Source organism: Haliotis rufescens, unplaced genomic scaffold, assembly GCF_023055435.1.
Source record: "Haliotis rufescens isolate VD_foot unplaced genomic scaffold, xgHalRufe1.0.p SCAF_5, whole genome shotgun sequence".
NCBI classification, from domain to species: Eukaryota; Metazoa; Mollusca; class Gastropoda; order Lepetellida; family Haliotidae; genus Haliotis; species Haliotis rufescens.
In genome coordinates, this window is record NW_025964223.1 from 46,050,573 (window position 1) to 46,075,700 (window position 25,128).

Below are 25,128 nucleotides of genomic sequence, written 5' to 3' on the forward strand. Positions count from 1 at the left end.
TGTTAATATCACCATGTTTATGAATGGATACAATCATGCCAACCGTCCATGATTCGGGGAAATTCCCACTCTGTAGAATATGATTAAAAACAAGTGATAGATATGGTATTATGACAGTGTTTGAAGAATTCCGGGTGCATTTTGTCAATTCCTGGCGATTTATTGTTTTTCAAATTATCTGTACGTGTGTCATGACACTTGCATGGAATTTAATTGGCTGATACGCGAACTTTTAACTTTCAGGTACTGTTTTTGATTGATTGATTGGTTGGTTGGTTGGTTGGTTCGATTGATTGATTGATTGATTCACTCATTCAATGAAACTCATTTAACGAAAAATTGTATAATTGTACACGATGCATTTACAGATATAGATAGATACATATGTCATGAGTTGCATTAGTTTGTATACATGTTTCATATAAAATTTCGATGTTCTTGGTCGAGATAGATGTCAATGCAGTTTCATGAAGAAACGTGTGCTGTACATGTCTGATTTACTGAAATAACATGGCCAGGCAGAGCTAATCAGTCAGGCCTTTGATTTGTTTTGTTGCTTGTTGTTTAACGCCACACTCAGCAATATTCCAGCCATATGACGACGATCTGTAAGGAATCGAGTCTACACCAGACAATCCAGTGGTTGATATCATGAGCATCAATTCACGCGATTGGGATACGATGACATGCATCACCCAAGTCAACCTGGCCTCTTACGACCAGCATAGTTGCCTTTTAGGGCAAGCATGGGTTGCTGACGACCTATTCTAACCCGGATCTTCACGGGTATCAGGCCTTTGAAAGTCCATATACGTGTACACAAAATCAATGTAGATGAATAATGGCCTACCGCACTGTGTGTTGTTTTAGGTAGAATAGATGAGCAGAAATAAGGAAATTTAACTATGAAGGGACTTGGATTTCAAAACCAACTGACTATATGTTGCGCTCATTTTTCGCTTTGAAAACCTGAAATATTTGTAAAAGTAAGGTTGAAAAAAACCCGAATTATATGTGCTCTATCAAGTATGAAACCCAGTCAGATATGTACATATAGGCTGACCTACCCAACTCAACAATTTATTTTCACACTTTCATATGACCACCTGCTGATATTTGTGCTTGTCAAACGTTGCCGCTGGTTGATCTACGGGATGACATTTGACATGTAATATAATTAAACCGGCGATAATCATCCACGATCATGACTTATTCTTAAATTTGCTGGCCCAACCAACATGTGCCTGTTAGCTCCTTGTTTTAATATTGCAAACTAGCACGCTCTATAAACACACAATTCTGACAATTCTGACAATTCTGACGTGATCCAGTACTGCGGGAGCAGCTGGTCCTCGTGGTGCTGTAGTCGCGACGGCAAATCAAATTATTTCAGTCATATTAACGTAAGATGTAGTGTCTCATCGACGTAAGATATGTATACAAAAATGGTTATTAAAGTGGATTATGTAGTGATAAAACTTTGCCGTCAGCTGAGATGTTCCAAGTAATTCAACAGCCTCTGTAGTCGTTTCGCAGTATACAAAAAATCGTTTCCATTTCCTGTGAAGTTCTGTCCGTCCTGAAAATAACTTTTATCTGAAGAAATTATTCCACTCGAGACATACACTTAACATGAATTGGGAATAATTAATTAAGAAATAAATGACGAGTTGGAGTTGTTTATCGTACAATAAAACACTGCAGGGAGAATAAACCATGAGGGGCGCAGCGAGTTGTTTATTTGTTATATGAGATATCAACATTTTGTACAGCCTCTTTAAGGATGATGATGAAATGTACAAGCTTTAAAAACATTTACCTGTATTTTAATAACGATGAATCCCTCAATAGAATCCAACCTCGGCAATGTCGGACAAGTCCATTGTTGCACAGGTAGGTATTTCCTGCCTATTCTCACAATTCTCACGTCGATTATCTGTACCTTTTCTCCCAATACCTATTGTCATATCTCTCCCGCTTTTGGATGCGATCGTTCGGCCATCACGTTATCTGCGTTGCCCAGGTAGATAGATCCATGGGGGAACAACTCACAGGACAGCCCCCTCTCAAAAATAACGTCGTCCAACTTGCGACGTCAAGTGACGAGCCCATGTTCGAATCTCAAGGAATGACGTCATGATAGAAAAATGTTTTATCGTGAAATAAACCACGCTTCGTTCTTAATTGTTCTTTGCGATTTATCGCGCAGCTATCTTATATTGTCCTATAAATAAACTGTTTATATATAACAAATATACCATACGTTGTACACCATCTGATATAACCTTACGTACACACATACAGAGTATACTGGTGTGTCTATCTGACAAGCAGGGCCAGCAGGACCGCAAGAAGACAGACTATACCACTGCGGACAGTTCCAGCCGAATCCGTCGTAGGGAATACCACAGCTGGACCTGTGAACAAAGTCCAAATAAAGGAACAATCGTCTTCCTCCCAACATCTGATCGTGTCCAAAGTGCAAACCATTCACTTTAAGAAAGACAAATACTGGTTGAAATTATACCATATCATTATAACAATAAGGAAGATAATTTATTGATGTCAACTTCTTTATTATGAGGAACACAACGTTTCGGAGTATATGCTTACTCCTTCATCAGGTGAATAATGTTTAATATTTCCAGCTTTCCTTAACCTGGTATATCCAGGGGGCTGAAAGGTTCTCATTATGCCTTCAACAATGTGGCCCCAAACATGGTAAACACTTTCTTACCCTAATACCCGTGTGTGGATTGAAAAGCAATTCCAACACTTCAAAATAACAATGAGTTTGTTTCAAGATCTTGGGTTTGAAGGATGACTTGGAGCCGTATTTATCAAACAACTTAGTTTTAACTTATGTTTCTGAAACTTGGCTTAGCTCGGTAACCTAGTGGTTAAAGCGGTCGCTCGTCACGCCAAAGACCCGGGTTCGATTCCCGACATGAGTACAATGTGTGAAGCCCATTTCTGGTGTCCCCCGCCGTGATATTGCTGGAATATTGCTAAAAGCGGCGTAAAACCATACTCACTCACTCACTCATAAACTCATGTTGGTATTCACGAAGCGTTTCAGTCTAAAACATGACAAATTCTGCAGTGACAGACTAAGTCAATTTTACCGGAAGAGATCACGTGATCGTTAGGGACTCACCCAGCAATTTTTAACCTACCAGGGGATCTCTTTTTACTAAGAGAAAGATAATTTCAAAACGTCATCGGGGAATTCCCGGCCAGCACATGATAATAAACAACGCAGCGAGCACCGGACTACTTAGGACCACGACAGAAGAATCGATAAAGAGACGGCCAAGCTTTACAAAGGAAGACATTTTATTACTTGGGGAGGTAGTGGCAGCCAACAAGGTAGTGCTTCATAAATTGTGTTAAGTACTAAGATGTTTTAACAATAATTTTTTTTCATATTCGGCTCGATTCGGCAGATTTGGAATGAAAGATTGGCATGTATTTAATGTGCCAGACACACATGTTGGTTTAAGCATATGTTTACACAAACAATATGAAAAAATCTTACAAGTCGTGTCCAGATTCTTCGCCGTAATGGTTCTTAGAGCTTGGAGGTAGACACTGTTCGTCGTGCACGTCTGTTTGTTGAGACATTCTACGTAGATTTCAGCAGCTCTGGAAAATGTAACAATTATTAAATTTAATATCCGTTGTCCAGAAAGTGACAATAATGAAATGAATAGTTTGTGTATTTTTATTGTGAACGTTTTCTGTGAAAAGAATTCCTGTTTGAAATAACAATCTTTAATTGTGATATCTTTGTTAGCTGATAGGTCTTCATATGTATGCAGTAAAACATACGTTATGTTGATCACACGCCATCTACACAGTTGTCACTGTACAATGTAATGTCTGACATGTATGGTATAACTGTTTGAAAATTTGTTCATCAACTGCCTGTAAAAAAAAGCAGGCCATTACGTTTGGAAGAGGGCCAATACGGGTTCAGCGGGACAATGCGGGTTTGAAGAGGGCCAGTACGGGTGCAGCGGGACAATGCGGTTTTGAAGAGGGCCAACACGGGTTGAGCGGGACAATGCGGGTTGGAAGAGGGCCAACACGGGTTGAGCGGGACAATGCGGGTTGAGCGGGACAATGCGGGTTTGAAGAGGGCCAACACAGGTTCAGCGGGACAATGCGGGTTTGAAGAGGGCCAAAACGGGTTCAGCGGGACAATGCGGGTTTGAAGAGGAAAACCACGGGTTGATCGGGACATTGCGGGTTGAGCGGGACAATGCGGGTTTGAAGAGGGCAAACACGGGTTCAGCGGGAAAATGCGGGTTGAGCGGGACAATGCGGGTTTGAAGAGGGCCAACACGGGTTCAGCGGGACAATGCGGGTTGATCGGGACAATGCGGGTTTGAAGAGGGCCAACACGGGTTGATCGGGACAATGCGGGTTGAGCGGGACAATGCGGGTTTGAAGAGGGCCAACACGGGTTGAGCGGGACAATGCGGGTTGAGCGGGACAATGCGGGTTTGAAGAGGGCCAACACAGGTTCAGCGGGACAATGCGGGTTTGAAGAGGGCCAAAACGGGTTCAGCGGGACAATGCGGGTTTGAAGAGGAAAACCACGGGTTGATCGGGACATTGCGGGTTGAGCGGGACCATGCGGGTTTGAAGAGGGCCAACACGGGTTCAGCGGGACAATGCGGTGGGGCGGGACAATGCGGGTTTGAAGAGGGCAAACACGGGTTCAGCGGGAAAATGCGGGTTGAGCGGGACAATGCGGGTTTGAAGAGGGCCAACACGGGTTGAGCGGGACAATGCGGGTTGAGCGGGACAATGCGGGTTTGAAGATGCCATCACGGATTTGCCCGGCCAGTACGACATTTGCGCCTGCTTGCTCTTACATCATAACAGAGACCCTTCATCAGCACGTCAAAGTGTTGTCATCATATTTCATTCGACTGTTAAACATTTTGAAGTTTTTTTATCTCAGATTTGATGTATTGTGGTGAGTGGACAGTTTTGGCGAAAACTCTTTGAAGCGCCTTAAAATGTACAAGCCGATGTAAGGTGGAGTACACCCGTCTTATGCGCGCAGTATTCCCTTTTTTCATTTGTCAGTTTCCCGTGTGTTTTAATGCATTGTTATTTGTTACAGATAGCTGATTAGTCGTATACGTGGCTAATATGAAAACACCCATGTTATTATACAATAGTCATTATGTTAAGTGGTGAATTTATAATTTAACGTCGCAATATCTGAGCTATGATGTGAAGGAAACGGAAAGGAAAGTATACGTTCATAGAAAACCTCAGTTTGACAGATTAAATGATCACTTTTTACATTTCTACGAAGTTTGTATTTGGCGTATCCTTAAACGGGACTCAATAAATTTTAAATTTGCATCAAGTTAACCAAGACGTACCTGTATGGAATGTGCAGAGGTAGAAACAGAAACGTGACCCCTGTACTCAAATCTCTATTAACAACTTAATGAATATTTGGACTACAAAACAAGTAAATCAAACATAACCAACATCGCCAACGTCCTCTCTAAATACGTGGGGAACAGAACCAGACTTTAGATGGGTGCCGTTCCAAATGACGCCCTTTAGAAATATAGAAACTGTTCAAATTCCATGACTTTATCAATTACCGGTAACAGGATTGTATATCATGGTTTGTATTAACATTTCGTTTTGTTTATTCAACAGTCATATCCGGACATTGTCACAATAACAGCTGTCATGAAAAGTACTTACGTGCAGATCGTGTTGGTAGCCGCGTTGGGTGTGTCGACCGCTGCCACCACAGCAGCACTGCAGGCGTACATTTCGTTGACGTCACAGTGAGTGATGCTTGCTACGGTGAAAACAGTGAGATAATCAGAAATGTTATTGGTGAATTATTCATTATTTTGAATAGACTCAATTAAATTATTATGAATAAAACCCCATATTCTTAAAATTAAGAATTAAGTTAAAATACACATTATAAGTGACCTTTACATGCATGTGTGTATATATTTATATCATTTGTTTTGTTTGATTTTTGTTCAACGCCGCACTCAGCAAAATATTCCAGCTAAATGACTGCGATTCGTAAATATTCGAATCTGGACCAGTGATTGACATTATGAGTATCGATCAACGCTATAGGGATGCGGTGAGATGCATCAACCAAGTCAGCGAGCCTGACCACCCGACCCTGTCAGTCGCTTCTTTCGACTAGCATGGGTTGTCGAGAACCCGGATCATAATGGGATCTATCTTGTGTTTTAGGACATGTATGTACTTGTTATACCGAGGTAGAGTAGATATCCTGTACCCTTCATTGCCGAAAGGTCAAAGGTCGACTGACACGTGGACCAGGTGGCGCCACAGTGTGACCTGCCTGATTGAGTGTCACCATACCTCGATGTTGTTCATGCTGTTGACCACTTGTTTGCTTGGATCAGACAAGAATATTTACACCCTGTCGTGATCAAGCTCCAATACTGCTGACATCAATTAAATACAGCGTTAAGGCATTCCCGCATACATCTCTCTTCCTCCGAAAGGGATGGCGGGTGAGAATTGGTCCCCAGCAACCTATTCTGGTCGTTTAGGGATCGGATGGTCAGGCTCGGTGACTTGTTCACATGGTTTTATAGAATCTTTGCTCACAATATCAATCACTGTACTGTCTGGTCTAGACTCCATATTTACAGGCTATAACGATAAGCCGAAATATTGCAGCGTTTAACAACAAAAACATTCTCCACATTCTCAGTAAATGCGAGATTGCTCAGGTCATGGCCAAACAAAACATTGTATAGAAAGACCCCCAAATACACAAATGAATAACGCAATCTATCAAACTCTCCTTGATATGTCGCGACGTTTACGGTGTTTACCTGGAGTTGTGGAGCCAGCCCCTGAAAGGCAAGTAAACACAGATGAAACAGTAAATCTTGATCAACAGACGGGTAATCTCCCTTCCAGACCTGACAGCACAAACTATAAACACCATTACAGACCCCAGAGTGAGTGAGTGAGTGAGTTGAGTTTAACGCCGCTTTTAACAGTTTTCTAGTTATATCACGGCGTGTCAGCTTAATGTGGGAGGAAAGCCCGAAGTGATGCAGGTCTCATGGGTTTACCACTTCGGTGAAACTCACGAGCACGGGTATGGTGCTGACAAACCTAGAAACATAATCGGGGCGAACCGGGATTCGAACCCACGATCATAGGTTTCTGGCATGCCCAAGGGACGCAACTCTGCACAGCGAATCGCGGCGCCTTAGACGACTGGGCCACCCGTGCCTCCCTACAGACCCCAGAGCATCGATAAAACAAAACCATTGTCCCATTCCATTTTCAGCTCCAGCATCAGATACTCATCCACTTTTCAGCCCTAGACTTAAAGGTTCCTTTTTGAACTTTTTTCATTTAACTTTACCAATTACTTTAGTTCTGGGACTACGCGAGTTCATCTAATCAGCTAGACCTCTCCAAGAACCAATGAGATGTCTGGCACACACTGATCTGGCCCAGTGAAGACGATGGCATGTTTGATTGTGTAAGAATGTTTGTCTGAAGCATATCGGATACATTCCAAACACGGGGTAAATATAACTATAATTCTATTTAGCATTGCAGAAATATTTATTGTATTTCCTTTGGAATGTAAGTGCAAAAATACTTTCGATTCATCTTTAAATTCGATGAATATATTTTCACCACGAGTTACATAATACAGTAAACTTCGGTTATAACGAACTTAAAGGGGCCACTTATTTTAGTTTGTTATAACCTAAATTCGTTATAAACACATACAGAATATATACAGCAAATGGCTGGGTCCAGTTCGTCATATCCGCCAGTTCGTTTTAAGCGTGTTTGTTATAAACGTAGTATACTGAAGGTGGTTGGAATTTACAACTTTCTTTTCTTTGTGACTGGAAACATCTATTCAATTTCCGAATCCCTTGGCTTACTTTATGAATCATACTGTGCCTTATGTGTGTTCATTTTACCTGTTTATCCAGATTATCTTTGATAAAGAACAGTTGTCACATGCTTCGTATAATATACATCACAACGAGGCATTTGGATAAACATATTTGTATTCCCTTAAGGTACCAGGAGCTTAGGTATCAGTGACAAAAAATGATGTCCGATGCAATTCCCTATTTTGACTTGTACCATATGTTCCGGTATTAATTGAGGTGAACAATTGACTTGCCTTGGCATGTGTTTGCTACGGGTGCCGGTTGGGCAGGATACACTCACCTTTGCGCGAACACCTAGTTTCATTACTACTTGATAGTGATTCATAAACACATGCTCATGCTGTAGTCGGAACCGTACACTCGACACTGCTTTATGCAGAGATTTCTGTTGGATATGGGAAGGGTTTTGTCGCTTTATTTGACTGTTCATTTAAGATTGTAACCGCGCAACTGTCACTCAAAATACAAGGCATTTCGAACACTGCCATAAGTTCATCGTAACGGTACATTGTAGGAAGACTCGTTGGCTGCGGACATTTAGACTAACATCCCTGCAACGAGTTGTATTGGTCCGTGTTTCCCACGCCACCAGTCAAGGAGTTGATAAATGAGATCGGGTCGTGGTATTTCTGTTACATGATGGCGTGTCAATTTAATGTCGGAGGGAAGCCCGAAGTTATACTGGAGACGTGACCATTTTGTTGACACACCAAGGGAGGCAACTACACACCAAGGGAGGCAACTACATACCAAGGGAGGCAACTACACACCAAGGGAGGCAACTACATACCAAGGGAGGCAACTACATACCAAGGGAGGCAACTACACACCAAGGGAGGCAACTACACACCAAGGGAGGCAACTACACGTCGAAGGTCACACTGACATCTGCCTTAGTAGTGTACCCAGAACAGGCTAGTGGAATGAGTGAGGTTTGGTTTACGCTGCTTTGTTAACGGGATCTGGACAAAGTGGCTCAGGTTGTCAAGGTTTACCTGTTGTAGTTGTTGTAGGCGTGGACGAGTCAGGGAACACGACGTCCGGACCTTGAAATACAAACAACATGACGTCTTACGTTTTGGCGTGAACACTTATACAGATTAGATATCGTAAAAAATAAAAAGAATTTACCAAACTTTACTTCATGTAGATATGTTTGCTTCATATTAAATGCAGTACATGTAGCTATGTACTGTGTAGTTATGTACGTGTGTGTCTATTGTTTTGAGTAAGAGAGTTAGTTTGGTTTTACGCCGCTTTTAGCAATATTTCGGCAATATCACGGCGGTGACACCAGAAATGGCTTCACACATTGTACCCATGTCGGGAATCGAACCCGGGCCTTCGGTGTGACGAGCGAACGTGATAGTTTTCCAACGTAACCAGACTGTTCTATCATATCCAACCTCTACATATCCAACAATGAGTGAGTGAGTTGGGTTTAACAGTATTCTTGTTAGATCAGGGCGCGTCAGCTTAATTTAGGAGCTAAACGCCCAAAGTGATACAGGTCATAGACGTTTACCACTTTAGTGAAACCCACGAGCATGGGTATTCGAACCCATCATAGGTTTCTGACGAGCTGTATATTTCACAATCAATGTGTAAAATTTTACAAATTTGTGTGTACTTATAGTAAACGTTATTGGTAGAATGTGCTACAGCATTACGAACAAGATGAAGAACACAAATCTCACAAGTTCGGGAAAGGTTCCTGGATGTGATGGTGACGAGTGCTTGAAGATAGACAGCGCTTGTTTTACATGTCTGTTTCTTGAGACACTGTGCATAACTCTCAGCAGCCCTGACGAAATAATGTTAAACCTTTTAAATACATTTTGTCTCGATATTTGATGAATTCGAGAACATATTCTGCTTCATCTTCCCGAGACACGGGAATTAACTGACTGTAAAGGTCCAGGTTCGACCTTTGCCGAACTTGTCTGGAATTTCTAGGCTCGACCTTAGCCCACCAGTAGCTATTGCGAGTTATGTCCCTTCTATGCCCCTCCTATTGACCAATCAGATTCCACCTCTCAAGACGATGATCAAGATATATATTGTAATGAAACGGGTCTTACTTCGGGAAGTGCATCAAATCATGTAAGCACGTTGATTAAAAACATGAAAATACTAGTATTTGGAAAATATTTGTCAACGGCCAGATGACAGTACATATCCTTTGCAAACCCTGCAGTCGACCGAAATCAGCACGTTGAAATCCATGTTTTTTACGGACCGAATGTCGATTTCGTTACGCAATTTTGATGACTATGCATAGACTCGTTAGTCCAGCCAAAATATAACTCCATAATTGCAGCCTAGTTCAGCAAGGGTGGAAACTGGACTTTTACAATCAGGTAACTCCCTTGACTCGGTAAGTTGATTCTGCTGCTAAGACTATGATAACCTTTCATTGTAAAAGCGATACCATCTGGTACTTACACACTTAGTCAGTAATGTACGTTACAATGTAGTCTGTCATACAGACCCTGAAACAAATATATGCAATACAGGCCATGCAAGTCTATAACGTTTGGCAAGTCTAGATTACTTCAGTATCAGAAAATGAAGAAAGTCAATGGCCTCCTTTTTATTATATTTTATAACTATAATTTACCAACCGTTTAGAAATATGTTCATTTCAGAGACTAGATGTTAGTCTAGTTACAAAGGTTCAACGTCCAACAAAGACTGACACAACAGCTAAACAGCTAAACATGCACCAACGCGAGCAGATCCGTTCTGTCTGATACCGGCAGGAGTGGGATGCAAATATTTACTTACGCGCAGATTGTGTTGGTATTCCCGTTGGCGCCATCGACCGCTGTTACCACGGTACTACTGCATTCGTACATTTCGTTGGTGTCACAATGGACGGCTAGATAGGAATAAAGCATCACCAACATTAACATCATCATCAACAATAACATGTACACACCGATTCAATATCCTGTCTTTCGCCTTCCTTAAATTGAGTTCATAAACTGCTGAGCATAAGAAAGATTACACTTGCAAATTAGAATTATCAAAGCTTTACTAGGCTGAAAATAGTCGATGAACAACTGCAAACTTAAGTTCCAAACCACAAATATGATACTCGTATCATATATATCATCATCTTATAACCATTTCTTATTTGTTTTATATTTAGTCATCATCAGACCATCTCCGTATCAAGTGGTAGAGCGCGGCCCGGAGAGCGGAAGGTCTGGGTTTCGATACCAGGCCGCGTCATACCAAAAGACGTTAATAGATGGTACTTGTTGTTACCCTGTCTGGCGGTCGGCATTAAGGGGCTAAAACAAGGGCTGGTTGGCTCGGAGTCAGTATACTGTGTCTGAGTGTGGCATTCATGTTAAACTGCGACATGGTATCTCAGTGGGCTAGCACTATAAATCGGCATCAGTCCGGCCTAGTACAAGCAGCCACACACACACACACACACACACGTGCATGCACGTCGCTATATAAGTGCAATACGCCATTTCACCTCACCTCACCTCAAAACTTAAACATAAAGAAGCGAGAACACTTTCCAAAAGAGACGTTTCAAAATCAGGGGTCAATTACATAAACCAAGGGTGCTTATCTTCGTATGCTACACACCCCAACCCAGTGAGAGACAGGCTGGGTTTACGACACTCTTGTGTCAATAATTGAACAACGTTATCGTGTTGTATGAACAACGTTATCGTGTTGTGTAAACAATGTTATGGTGTTGTAGGAAACAACTTTATCGTGTTGTATGAACAACATAATCGTGTTGTATGAACAACGTTATGGTGTTGTATGAACATCTTTATCATGTTGTATAAACAACATAGTCATGTTGTATGAACAACGCCAACGTTATGGAGTTGTATGAACAACATAATCGTGTTGTATGAACAACGTTATCATGTTGTATGAACAACGTAATCGTGGTGTATGAACAACGTTATCGTGTTGTATGAACAACATACTCATGTTGTATGAACAACGCCAACGTTATGGAGTTGTATGAACAACTTTATCGTGGTGTATGAACAAAGTGCTCGTGGTGTATGAACAACGTTATCGTGTTGTATGAACAAAGTAATCGTGGTGTATGAACAACGTTATCGTGTTGTATGAACAACGTTATCGTGTTGTATGAACAACGTTATCGTGTTGTATGAACAACGTTATCGTGTTGTATGAACAAAGTAATCGTGGTGTATGAACACCGTTATCGTGTTGTATGAACAACGTTATCGTGTTGTATGAACAACGTTATCGTGTTGTATGAACAACGTAATCGTGGTGTATGAACAACGTTATCGTGTTGTAAGAACAACGTATTCGTGGTGTGTGAACAACGTTATCGTGTTGTATGAACAACGTAATCGTGGTGTATGAACAACGTTATCGTGTTGTATGAACAAAGTAATCGTGGTGTATGAACAACGTTATCGTGTTGTATGAACAATGTAATCGTGGTGTATGAACAACGTTATCGTGTTGTATGAACAAAGTAATCGTGGTGTATGAACAACGTTATCGTGTTGTATGAACAAAGTAATCGTGTTGTATGAACAACGTTATCGTGTTGTATGAACAACGTTATCGTGTTGTATGAACAACGTAATCGTGAGGTAAACGCTTACCTGATGCAGTTGTAGTGTCACTGAACGCGACGTTCGCACCTGGAAATACATACACAACCAAAGTCTTTGATTAAAATTACCATACGTTCTGTTATAAGATTAGACATTATAAAATTGTAAAGACTTATAACGAAATTTCCCAAATACAATGATAATTTGGTCAGTGCGACATTTTTCAATTTGTCCATGTTTTATTAAGTCATATGTAAATACAATTTAGCGACGTCCCCATTTAACCATAGGTTGGGCCAAACCACTTAAATCTTACGTCTAACCCACGGCGGTTATTGTTTATCAGCAAACCTCTACATATTTCAATCCATATTTACATCTACCCTGGCACTAGCAACACAGGTAGAAGTCCCAGCTATGCATTTAAAAGGGGTTAAAAGCTATTTCATGTTATTGACTACTACAGTGAAATAGGAAATGCCGTAAAGATTAAAATACATTTTAAGAAATAAATTCGTCTGGAGTTTTCTGTCCGTTGTGGATCAACCGTTCAATGTGATCTCACCGTCACACGCTATTTTACAAAGTAGATATGTCATATATGGCATACAAAGTACAGTGTCTTGTAAGTGTATGCTTAATTTACATGTAATCCGATGCACAGTAATTGTGATTGATTCAATTGTTTCAGTCCTGAATAGAAAACGTCAACACTGAAGAATAATCAGTGTCGACTATCAGCCGAAACAAATTCCATTGGGCGTACAAGGTTTAAATGTAATCAGCGAAGAAACACACGACGTGCCGTCCCAAGTCATCTAAAACATTTTGAAGAATATCATCTTCTGGAACAACTTCCCAAATATTGTAGACGATGGACACTAAAAACGTGATTTTGTAATTCAAAAGTCACAATCGGTGTTTAAGAATATGGCAAAACATTGGTCCGATTTGGAATAAGGAGCTGTTGAATGTCTTTCCGGTTGAATGAAATTCATATTGAATGTGATTATCATCGAAAGAAAACCGAAACATGGCAATAAAACGTTGGAATCAAGAAAACTATTCTCTACATTACTTCCATGAAAATAACATTTTGTTTTATCATGAATGACCGGTAATGTATAAAGATAATCCTCGTAATATTTATGTAAAGATAATTGTCCTAAGTTGCCTTGTCATTGCCAGCCTAGCCGTTAAAATAGGGTCGTCATACGTGAAAGATATGACTTGATTATTCACTACTGTGAGTTTTGAAACATGCAGCGACAGTAGATTATATCCTGCAGTTTTATCGTCACAGAGACAGTGGAATATATCATATAGTTTTGAGTCGTCACAGATACAGTTAAAATATATCCTGCAGTTTTTTCGCCACGCAGACAGTAGAATATATCATACATTTTTGTGTCGTCACAGATACAGTTAAAATATATCCTTCAGTTTTGTCGTCACAGAGACAGTAGAATATATCATACATTTTTGTGTCGTCACAGAGACAGTAGAATATATCATACATTTTTGTTTCGTCACAGAGACAGTAGAATATATCCTTCAGTTTTGTTTCGTCACAGAGACAGTAGAATATATCCTTCAGTTTTATCGTCACAGAGACAGTAGAATATATCCTTCAGTTTTATCGTCACAGAGCCAGTAGAATATATCCTTCAGTTTTGTTTAGTCACAGAGACAGCAGAATATATCCTTCAGTTTTATCGTCACAGAGACAGTAGAATATATCCTTCAGTTTTGTTTCGTTACAGAGACAGTAGAATATATCATACATTTGTGTGTCGTGACGGAGACAATAGAGACAGTAAAATATATCCTTCAGTTTTATCGCCACAGAGACAGTAGAATATATCATACATTTTTGTTTCGTCACAGAGACAGTAGAATATATCCTTCAGTTTTATCGTCACAGAGACAGTAGAATATATCCTTCAGTTTTGTTTCGTCACAGAGACAGTAGAATATATCCTTCAGTTTTATCGTCACAGAGACAGTAGAATATATCCTTCAGTTTTGTTTCGTCACAGAGACAGTAGAATATATCATACATTTTTGTTTCGTCACAGAGACAGTAGAATATATCCTTCAGTTTTATCGTCACAGAGACAGTAGAATATATCATACATTTTTGTTTCGTCACAGAGACAGTAGAATATATCCTTCAGTTTTATCGTCACAGAGACAGTAGAATATATCCTTCAGTTTTGTCGTCACAGAGACAGTAGAATATATCATACATTTGTGTGTCGTGACGGAGACAATAGAGACAGTAAAATATATCCCGCAGTTTTGTCGTCACAGAGACTACAATACACCTGAAAGTTATACCGTATCATCATATCGTATCATTATATCATACCGTTTTGTCACCACAGACACAGTAGAATATATCATTCAGTTTTATCGTCAAATATATAGTAGATATGCCATACGGGTTTACAGTACTAGATATATGATGCAGTTTTATCTTCAAAGATAAGTAGAATTTATCATGTAGTTTCATTGTCACAGAGACAGTAGATTATAGCAACAGTTTTAGCATCAAATGTCAAAATGAATATAAAAAAACAACGCCAGAGTACAACCAAGTCTCGATCTTCCGACGAACAAATTCCATTGGTCTTAAAGAAAAAAAATAGTTGTGAACTATATATTAATTGAACACTGAAAATCAGTAACGACACCTGGCGTCCGCGAAACGGCCATTTTGGAGCGAGCCGTCGATAATGTGAAACACAACAAGCGGAAGCAGGCCACACAATCCCGTTCTAAGACCCAAATACCCAAACATACGAGACAGGCAATTAGCAGCGTTTTAAAGAAACATTGTTTTCAAGTGAAATCTTCTATGACATGAATCAACCCCACTTTACCTGCCACGACCAATATACTTGTATACAGCAGCTCTTTCAACATGGTGGCTCCAACACTGACACACCCTCTACCCTTGAGCTGCCGTCAGATTCCACATTGACCTGGCTGAAGCATTATTGCGACACTTCCTCCTGGTATTTATAAAAAAGCCTGTTCGGCGAGCTAGCCCGTGATATATCGACACATTGACACGGCGTCCTAGTGACACGAGCTATGTCTGTTTAACATGGGGGTTAGGATAACGGTAACGGGTACTCAACGTTTTCCAGACAATCCTTCACAGATGTGCCAGATATTAACCTGAACAACGCCCTATTTGACCTGGAATTCCTCAGCTACAGCCGTAATGTGTACAACGTCTCTTGCAGAGGCATTCCATCTATTGACATTGTACAGAGCGTTGACTGTTATAAGTATTTATTGTTTTAATCACTGAGTGCATGTACATGTGTACACAACGAAACCCAGTTAATCCGGACTATTCCGTTCCCATTGACCCACCCGGATTAAAGATCACATTGGCCCACCACAAATTCAATTGAGCGAAGCATATGCTTAAAATGCCTCCGAGACAGTGCTTCAATGAACAGACAAAATATTGAATTTGGGTAGGATAGACGGGGGAACGACACAAGCCGAAGCTGCCCGTATATTGGCAAATCAAAACGTGTAATTTCTCGACGGTGGGACAAATATCGTCAAACGGGTGGGGTTACAATGAGTGAGTTAGTGACTTGGGTTTTAACGCCGCTTTTAACATTATTCCAGTTATATCACGGCGTGTCAGCTTAATGTGGGAGGAAAGCCCGAAGTGATGCAGGTCTCAGACGTTTACCACTTCGGTGAAACCCACGAGCACGGTTATGGTGCTGACAAACCTAGAAACATAATCGGGGCGAACCGGGATTCGAATCCACAATCATAGGTTTCTGGCGTGTCCAAGGGACGCAACTCTGCACAGCGAATTGCGACGCCTTAGACGACTGGGCCACCCGTTCCCCCTGGTTACAATGAGACCTGGGTGAGGCGGGCCTAACAAAAACGACGTCTAGACAGGATATTCTCATTACATTAATTGCACAACGCAATAGATTCAAATCTCCTGTTATCAATAGAGAATTCCGTGTAATACCAAGGAGAACTGCACCATCGACCGTTAAAAACCGGCTCCATGCAGCCCGCCTGAAAGCAAGGCGTCATGTGAAGGGTGTGACCCCCACAGCTTACCACTCGGTGACTTTCCTGATAGTGTGTCCTCGTACCTCGACGGCATGGATCGTTGCTCCAATAGTCAACTTCCATTTTATGTCGAGTAATATTCCAGCACCTCCAACTTATGTTGTACATTTCATAACTTTTGAGGTACAATCGAGATCGGTCATTCATGGAAGATTTCAAAGAGCGTAATACAACTCTTGCACAAATGTCGTTTGACCCGGGTTACAACTTTTAAGGTATAAGTAAGGGCGTTAAAAAGGTAAGTGACCTTAGAAAATAATGTCCAGGGACCGAAATGATGTCCGGTGCAATTCCTTACTTTTGCCTTGCCTTTGCATGTGTTTGTAGCTGATGCCACATTGGGGCAGCATAAGCTCACATTTTTCGCGAACACCTGGAACACCTGGTATCATAATTGTTTGTTTATGATATACAAAGATCTGCTCATTATATAGTCGGAATCGAACAATGGATTTTGCTTTTAACAGAAATTTCTTATAAATTTGGAAAGGATTTCGCTTTAATGTATCGTTTTACAACCTACATGTTCATCTTGTTTACTTTTGAGTAACAAAATGAAACACATCCCAACTACATTCCTACAAAGCTAAATTCTTTATACCATACGCAGACATCAACTTGCCCTCCTTTCATCAGTGACGTTCACAAGACACATGAGATAACACACTCCTTTCACGAATCAATACAACCCATACAGTGACCGCATACTGTTACCATTATGTACGTCACCCAATGAATTTGCGAATACTTGACCCAAATGATATCGTTGCCTCTAAATGTTTGGATAACCTGTATACCCGTGTACACTAATTTTCCACTGACTCGTTTTCGTTCAACACTTAATAGAGACCTGCAGTGGTAGACAAGACTTTTTACTTGTTTTCCTTGGTAACATGAAGTGTTCTTCGGAAAAAAAAAAATTGGTGAGAAACTATCCAAAATGACGTGTTTCCATGACGACAGGATATATTTTGTGTATAGGATAGCTTTTTAACAAATTTAACTTAGGAGCATATATGCTGAATTAAATTTAATAACCGTCAGTCTTTTCATTTAAATCCACAATCGTATAATATCATATTTACCGTGCAGTCGCTTGCGAATATTTACACATCCGCACTGATATAGATAGTTAAAAACTGCCCCGCCCATGCGTGAGTGAGTGAGTTGGGTTTAACGCCGCTTTTAACAGTATTCACGGCGTATCAGCTTAATGTTGGAGGAAAGCCCGAAGTGATGCAGGTCTCAGACGTTTACCACTTCTAGATTGACTCAACACTTCTATGCCTGAGGCTCTCAAAAAAGTTATATTCTGCTCTGTGGCCATGATATATGATACTATATATAGTATGCTAGTCAAAACGTTTTCCATGCTGTCAGAACTTTATAATAAACACAAAAAAAACGATTATTAATATGTACATTTCGTTTTTTGTAATTTTACTATTGCTTGTTATTATTAGGGAAGTAGATATTGCTTAAATCAAGTCTCATCAGTATTGACTTATAAATGCATCATCAATTAATTATACACATACACGGGCTGACGACTGTTTTCCGACATGAACAGTGCTTTGGGGAAACACACAACCAATTACATTGTTGGGAAGATATTCACATGGTAATAACATCTACTTCGAATGGCAACGATTGATAGGAATAAAAAGAAAATCCTTACACATCGTCTTAAAGGTTTTGCCTGAGAGGTCTGGTTTATTCTCATACGCGTGGATGTATGATGTAGCATCGCATTGCGTCAGGCCCAGCATACACGTCTTGAATTTCCGAAAGGCCCTGAAAACAGAAGGTTGACATGTTCTAGCCAATCACTGATGGAAGCATAGACAGCTAGATATTAGTTGTGTCCAAATGTTGACATGACCCGTTAAGATCCGGGTTAGAATAAGTCTCAGTGATCCATGTTTGACGTAAGAGGCGACTAATGGGATCGGGTGGTCAGGCTCGCTTACTTGACTGATGCATATCATCGTCTCCAAATTGCGTGGATGCTCATGATATCAATCTCTGGATTGCCTAGCCCAGGATCGATAATTCCTGACCGCCGTCATATAGCTGGAATATTGCTGAGTGCGGCGTTAAACAGTGTGTAGAGTAGAGTGTAGAGTTAAACAGCAAAAAAAAAAAATATTTTGCGTCAGTTGTGACCACATGTTGACATCATCAATCCAATCACTGATAGAAGGGAATCAATCAGTAGCTAGCTATTGTATTAGTTGATACTTCATGCTGACATCTTCAAACCAATGATTGATAGAAGGGAATAAATCAGTAGCTAGATATTGTATTAGTTGTTGCTACATGTTGACACCTTCAAACCAATCATTGATAGAAGGGAATAAATCAGTAGCTAGCTATTGTATTAGTTGTTGCTACATGTTGACATCTTCAAACTCTAAAAACTACGTATTGACATCTTAATGACTATGGTCATTATCCGAAATTCATGACGCGGTAATTTTGGAACTGCTGTGGTTATTTGCTTGTTTGTTTAATGCCGCACTCTTATATTCCAGACCCGTGAAGATTCGGGGTAGAATAGGTCTTCAGCAACGCATGCTTGCCGTAAAAGGCAACTATGCTGTCATAAGAGGCGACTAACGGGATCGGGTGGTCAGGCTCCCTGACTTGGTCGATGCATGTTTTCGTATCCCAATTGAGTGGATCGATGCTCATGATGTCAATCAGTGGATTGTCTGGCGCAGACTCGATAATGTACAGACATAGCTGGAATATTGCTGAGTGAGGCGTTAAAAAACAAACAAACAACAAACCCCTTATATTCCAACCGTGTGACGGCTGTCTGCAAATAATCGAGTCTCGACCAGACAATCCAGTCATATAGTGTTGCAACTTCCAATTTGTTGATATATAACTCGATATAGTTTTTTCAGTTTGTTGCTTGTGTTATCAATGAGCAGACATTCGACACCCAAAGACATTTACTCTTTTACGCCACGCCCACAAAGCAAGACGAAATAACCAACTATTTGTCATGCTGTTTTACATACCTGCATATTGACGTTGTGCTGGTGCCCATCTCGGACGCAGAGATTGAGCAGGATGCTATAGCACTGAGGCCACATGACGCTTCGGTGTGAGCCACCAGTCCTGGAAAATCAACGGTGTTACACGTTGGTGTGTACTGCAGTACTCAACGTGTCATGGAGTTAATGTTATCGGGGGCACAGGTGGCACAGTAGGTGGCGCGGTTCGCTGTGCAGAGTTGCGTCCCTTGGACACGCCAGAAACCTATGAGTGAGGGTTCGAATCCCGGTTCGCCACGATTATGGTTCTAGGTTTGTCCGCATCATACCCGTGCTCGTGTGTTTCACCGAAGTGGTAAACGTCTGAGACCTGCATCACTTCGGGCTTTCCTCTCACATTAAGCTGACATTAAGCCGTGACATAACTGGAAAAATGTTTAAGCGGCGTTAAACCCAACTCACTAATGCTATCGCCACAGTAGTTACATGACATATACTTTATAACATATATAATATGATGCGTGCGTGTTTGTACATTAGATTGACATAATCTCTCCCTCACATGATTTATCAGTTAATTCCATATTGTCTTGCCGTTCTCTGATGGAAGCTCCCTAAAACTGCTAAGGCTATGTTTCAGCCACTATTTAAACGTGTGATAAATTCTGTCAACCTGTAGTCCATTTGCTCCAAAATCGTACCGATGAAATGCAATATAGATATAAATCCGAAAACAATTCGTCTTAGATGGCATGAAAGTTGTTGTTTTTTGTCCACACCAACCCGTCACCATAATTTCAGACATTGTCATCAAGTAGGGAAAATATTGTTTAACAAACTATCATGTAATTGTTGGTGATTCAATGCCTGCTGTTACAAGGGGGTCTGCGCAATAAACATAACAGCTGAAGGGCATCGCGGAAAACAGGGTGAGTCTAAAAAATCCTCTTTTATCATATGAAGCTTTTATTCCCGTCTCAACATTGTCAGTGCACCCCCTCCGACGCGCAGTAATCAAGAACGTGAAATACCAAGGTTTTCAAATCAGCTGTGAATTTCATTCATGTACCGTATTGTAATCATGATACATTGAGCTCGTTCTGTTTGTTTTATTATTATTTTGCATTTGAAATTAGTCGAATAGCAACAGTAAGAACATCACTAACATTGCTTTGAGAATAGTGTACAGATTCCCATTGTATATTCCGTTTAATAACTACCACAGAAAGATACTCTTCTGAATTAGACGTTTCATTTGCGAAGATTTCATTTCAGACAATACAGTAGTGGGTTGGCTCAACATGCGCGAATTTCACCGGCGAATGTAGGGCTGTTCAGTTTACAGTGCAGATCAGGCATTAATACACAAATAATTACATGAGAGTTTGTCAAACAACTTTTTCTCTACTTCATGACCATATCTGAAATTATGGACAAAGAAACAACTTTCATGCCATGTAAAACGAAGTCTTGCATTTGGATTTATATTTATTTTGCATTTCATCGGTACGATAGTGCAACAAACGGACTATAGAACGTTATGCTTTCATATTCCATTTTTAATGTTTCTTTAAACTGACTTTCTAAGGTAAGTGACACGAAGGAATATGTGGCAAAAACACATGTGTTAGCCCCTTGCCCTTCCGTTCTGTTTGCCTATGTACCAGCCTACCGGTATCTCACCTGCGATAACAACGAAGCTTGTATAAAGGACGTTCCTCCACATAGTTGGTAATCTTACCGTTGACCCAGCTGTAATGAAATGGAAGCTGCCACCTAGCGGGTTTTGATATCAGAAATATTTCGAAATGCTCATTGCGAAATATAACAGGGCAGATTCATGATTGATGATAATGTGTTTGCGTAGAATCTGTGACGAAATTAGTCCCCTATCACAATTGGTTGTTGTAAGATCGGGTGTTCTGTGTAGTGGTCTATGTGAAGGGTTCTGTGTGTCGTGTTCTGTTTGGTGTTGTGTGTATACTTTTGTGTGTAGTGTTTTGTGTGTCGTGTTCTGTGTGGACTTTTGTGTTTTGTGTGTCATGTTCTGTGGGTCTTGTTTTGTGTATTGTTCTGTGTGAATGGTTCTGTGTGTCGTGTATTGTGTCTCGTATTCTGTAGTGTTCTGTGTGAATGGTTCTGTGTGTCGTGTATTGTGTCTCGTATTCTGTAGTGTTCTGTGTGAATGGTTCTGTGTGTCGTGTATTGTGTCTCCTATTCTGTAGGGTTCTGTGTGAATGGTTCTGTGTGTCGTGTATTGTGTCTCCTATTCTGTAGTGTTCTGTGTGAATGGTTCTGTGTGTCGTGTATTGTGTCTCCTATTCTGTAGGGTTCTGTGTGAATGGTTCTGTGTGTCGTGTATTGTGTCTCCTATTCTGTAGGGTTCTGTGTGAATGGTTCTGTGTGTCGTGTATTGTGTCTCCTATTCTGTAGGGTTCTGTGTGAATGGTTCTGTGTGTCGTGTATTGTGTCTCCTATTCTGTAGGGTTCTGTGTGAATGGTTCTGTGTGTCGTGTATTGTGTCTCGTATTCTGTAGTGTTCTGTGTGAATGGTTCTGTGTGTCGTGTATTGTGTCTCGTATTCTGTAGGGTTCTGTGTGAATGGTTCTGTGTGTCGTGTATTGTGTCTCCTATTCTGTAGGGTTCTGTGTGAATGGTTCTGTGTGTCGTGTATTGTGTCTCCTATTCTGTAGTGTTCTGTGTGAATGGTTCTGTGTGTCGTGTATTGTGTCTCCTATTCTGTAGGGTTCTGTGTGAATGGTTCTGTGGGTCGTGTATTGTGTCTCCTATTCTGTAGGGTTCTGTGTGAATGGTTCTGTGTGTCGTGTATTGTGTCTCCTATTCTGTAGGGTTCTGTGTGAATGGTTCTGTGTGTCGTGTATTGTGTCTCCTATTCTGTAGGGTTCTGTGTGAATGGTTCTGTGTGTCGTGTATTGTGTCTCCTATTCTGTAGGGTTCTGTGTGAAGGGATCTATGTGTAGTGTTCGGTGTATAGCGTTCTGTGTGTAAACCATGCTGTTGACCACTTGTTTGCTTGGATCAGACAAGAATATTTACACCCTGGCGTGATCAAGCTCCAATACTGCTGACATCAATTAAATACAGCGTTAATGCATTCCCGCATACATCTCTCTTCTTCCGAAAGGGATGACGGGTTAGAATTGGTCCCCAGCAACCTATTCTGGTCGTTAAGGGATCGGATGGTCAGTCAGGCCGGTCAGGCTCACATGGTTTTTATAGAATCTTTGCTCACAATATCAATCACTGTACTGTCTGGTCTAGACGCCATGTTTACAGGCTATAAGGGTAAGCCGGAATATTGCGGCGTTTAACAACCAAAGAATTCTCCACATTCTCAGTAAATTCGAGAATGCTCAGGTCATGGCCAAACAAAGCGATGTATAAAAAGATCCCCAAATACACAAAGGAATAACGCAATCTATCAAACTCTCCTTGATATGTCGCAACGTTTACGGTGTTTACCTGGAGTTGTGGAGCCAGCCCCTGAAAGGCAAGTAAACACAGATGAAACAGTAAACCTAGAACAACAGACGGGTAATCTCCCTTCCAGACCTGACAGCACAAACTATAAACACCATTACGGACGCCAGAGTGAGTGAGTGAGTGAGTGAGTGAGTTGGGTTTAACGCCGCTTTTAACAGTTTTCCAGTTATATCACGGCGTGTCAGCTTAATGTGGGAGGAAAGCCCGAAGGGATGCAGGTCTTAGACGTTTACCACTTCGGTGAAACCCATGAGCACGGGTATGGTGCTGACAAACCTAGAAACATAATCGGGGCGAACCGGGATTCGAACCCACAAGCATAGGTTTCTGACGTGCCCAAGAGACGCAACTCTGCACGTCGAATCGCGGCGCCTTAGACGACTGGGCCACCCGTGCCTCCCTACAGACCCCAGAGCATCGATAAAACAAAACCATTGTCCCATTCCATTCTCAGCTCCAGCATCACATACTCATCCACCTTTCAGCTCTAGACTTAAAGGTTCCTTTCAGAACTATTTTCATTTAACTTTACCAATTACTTTAGTTCTGGGACTACGCGAGTTCATCTAATCAGTTAGACCTCACCAAGAACCAATGAGACGTCTGTCACACACTCATCTGGCCCAGTGAAGACGATGGCAGTTTTGATTGTGTAAGAATGCTTGTCTGAAGCATATCGGATACATTCCAAACACGGGGTAAATATAATTGTAATTCTATTTAGCATTACAGAGATATATATTGTCTTTTCTTTCAAGTGTGCCACAGGACACTCGTCAAGATGTTTAGGTGTCCCTTTTGGAATGTAAGTATCTTTAAATTCGGTAAATAAATTTTCACCACGAGTTACATAATAGATGGTTGGAATTTACAACTTCCTTTTCTTTGTGACTGGAAACATCTATTCAATCTCTGAATCGCTTGGCTTACTTTATGAATCATACTGTGTATTATGTGTGCTCATTTTACCTGTTTATCAAGATTGTTTTTGTTATCACTTGCTTCGTATAATATACATCACAACGAGGCATTTGGATAAACATATTCGTATACACTTAAGGTACCAGGAGCTTAGGTATCAGTGACAAAAAATGATGTCCGATGCAATTCCTTATTTTGACTTGTACCATATATTCCTGTTTTAATTTAGGTGAACAATTGACTTGCCTTGGCATGTGTTTGTTACGGGTGCCATCGGTTGGGCTGGATACGCTCACCTTTTCGCGAACACCTGGTTTCATTACTATTTAATAAGGATTCATAAACACATGCTCATGATATAGTCGGAATCGTACAATCGACACTGCTTTATGCAGAGATTTCGCTTTATTTGACTGTGCATTTAAGATTGCAACCGTGCAACTGTCACTCAAATACAAGGCATTTCGAACACTGCCATAAGTTCATCGTAACGGTACATTGTAGGAAGACTCGTTGGCTGCGGACATTTAGACTATCATCCCTGCAACGAGTTGTATTGGTCCGTGTTTTCCACGCCATCAGTCAAGGAGTCGATAAATGAGATCGAGTCGTGGTTTTTCTCTTACATGATGGCGTGTCAATTTAATGTCGGAGGAAAGCCCGAAGTTATACTGGAGACGTGACCATTTTGCTGACACACCAAGGGAGGCAACTACACACCAAGGGAGGCAACTACACACCAAGGGAGGCAACTACACGTCGAACGTCACACTGACATCCGCCTTAGTAGTGTACCCAGAACAGGCTAGAGGAATGAGTGAGGTTTGGTTTACGCTGCTTTGTTAACGGGATCTGGACAAAGTGGCTCAGGTTGTCAAGGTTTACCTGTTGTAGTTGTTGCAGGCGTGGTCGGGTCAGTGAAGACGACGTTCGGACCTTGAAATACAAACAACATGACGTCTTACGTTTTGGCGTGAACACTTATACCGATTAGACATCACAAAAAATGAAAAGAATTTA

General features: G+C 40.9%; 1 protein-coding gene across 3 annotated transcripts in view; it reads right to left on the bottom strand.

The window, feature by feature from the left end:
- Positions 1–1,722: 1,722 nt before the first annotated feature.
- Positions 1,723–25,128, bottom strand: part of LOC124137197 (platelet binding protein GspB-like) — a 38,790-nt gene continuing 15,384 nt past the window's right edge. For 2 of the 3 annotated variants that reach the window (XM_048384654.1, XM_048384656.1), the window contains 13 exons: positions 24,994–25,044; positions 23,167–23,187; positions 21,367–21,435; positions 19,708–19,807; positions 18,357–18,472; positions 12,602–12,640; positions 10,761–10,854; positions 9,671–9,777; positions 8,969–9,019; positions 6,876–6,896; positions 5,743–5,842; positions 3,539–3,645; positions 1,723–2,417 (listed from right to left, as the gene is read on the bottom strand). In XM_048384654.1, the coding sequence (XP_048240611.1) occupies positions 2,320–2,417; positions 3,539–3,645; positions 5,743–5,842; positions 6,876–6,896; positions 8,969–9,019; positions 9,671–9,777; positions 10,761–10,854; positions 12,602–12,640; positions 18,357–18,472; positions 19,708–19,807; positions 21,367–21,435; positions 23,167–23,187; positions 24,994–25,044 (974 nt within the window). In that variant the 3' untranslated portion in view covers positions 1,723–2,319. The remainder of the gene's footprint in view (positions 2,418–3,538; positions 3,646–5,742; positions 5,843–6,875; positions 6,897–8,968; positions 9,020–9,670; positions 9,778–10,760; positions 10,855–12,601; positions 12,641–18,356; positions 18,473–19,707; positions 19,808–21,366; positions 21,436–23,166; positions 23,188–24,993; positions 25,045–25,128) is intronic. The other variant, XM_048384655.1, reaches the window with a different exon arrangement.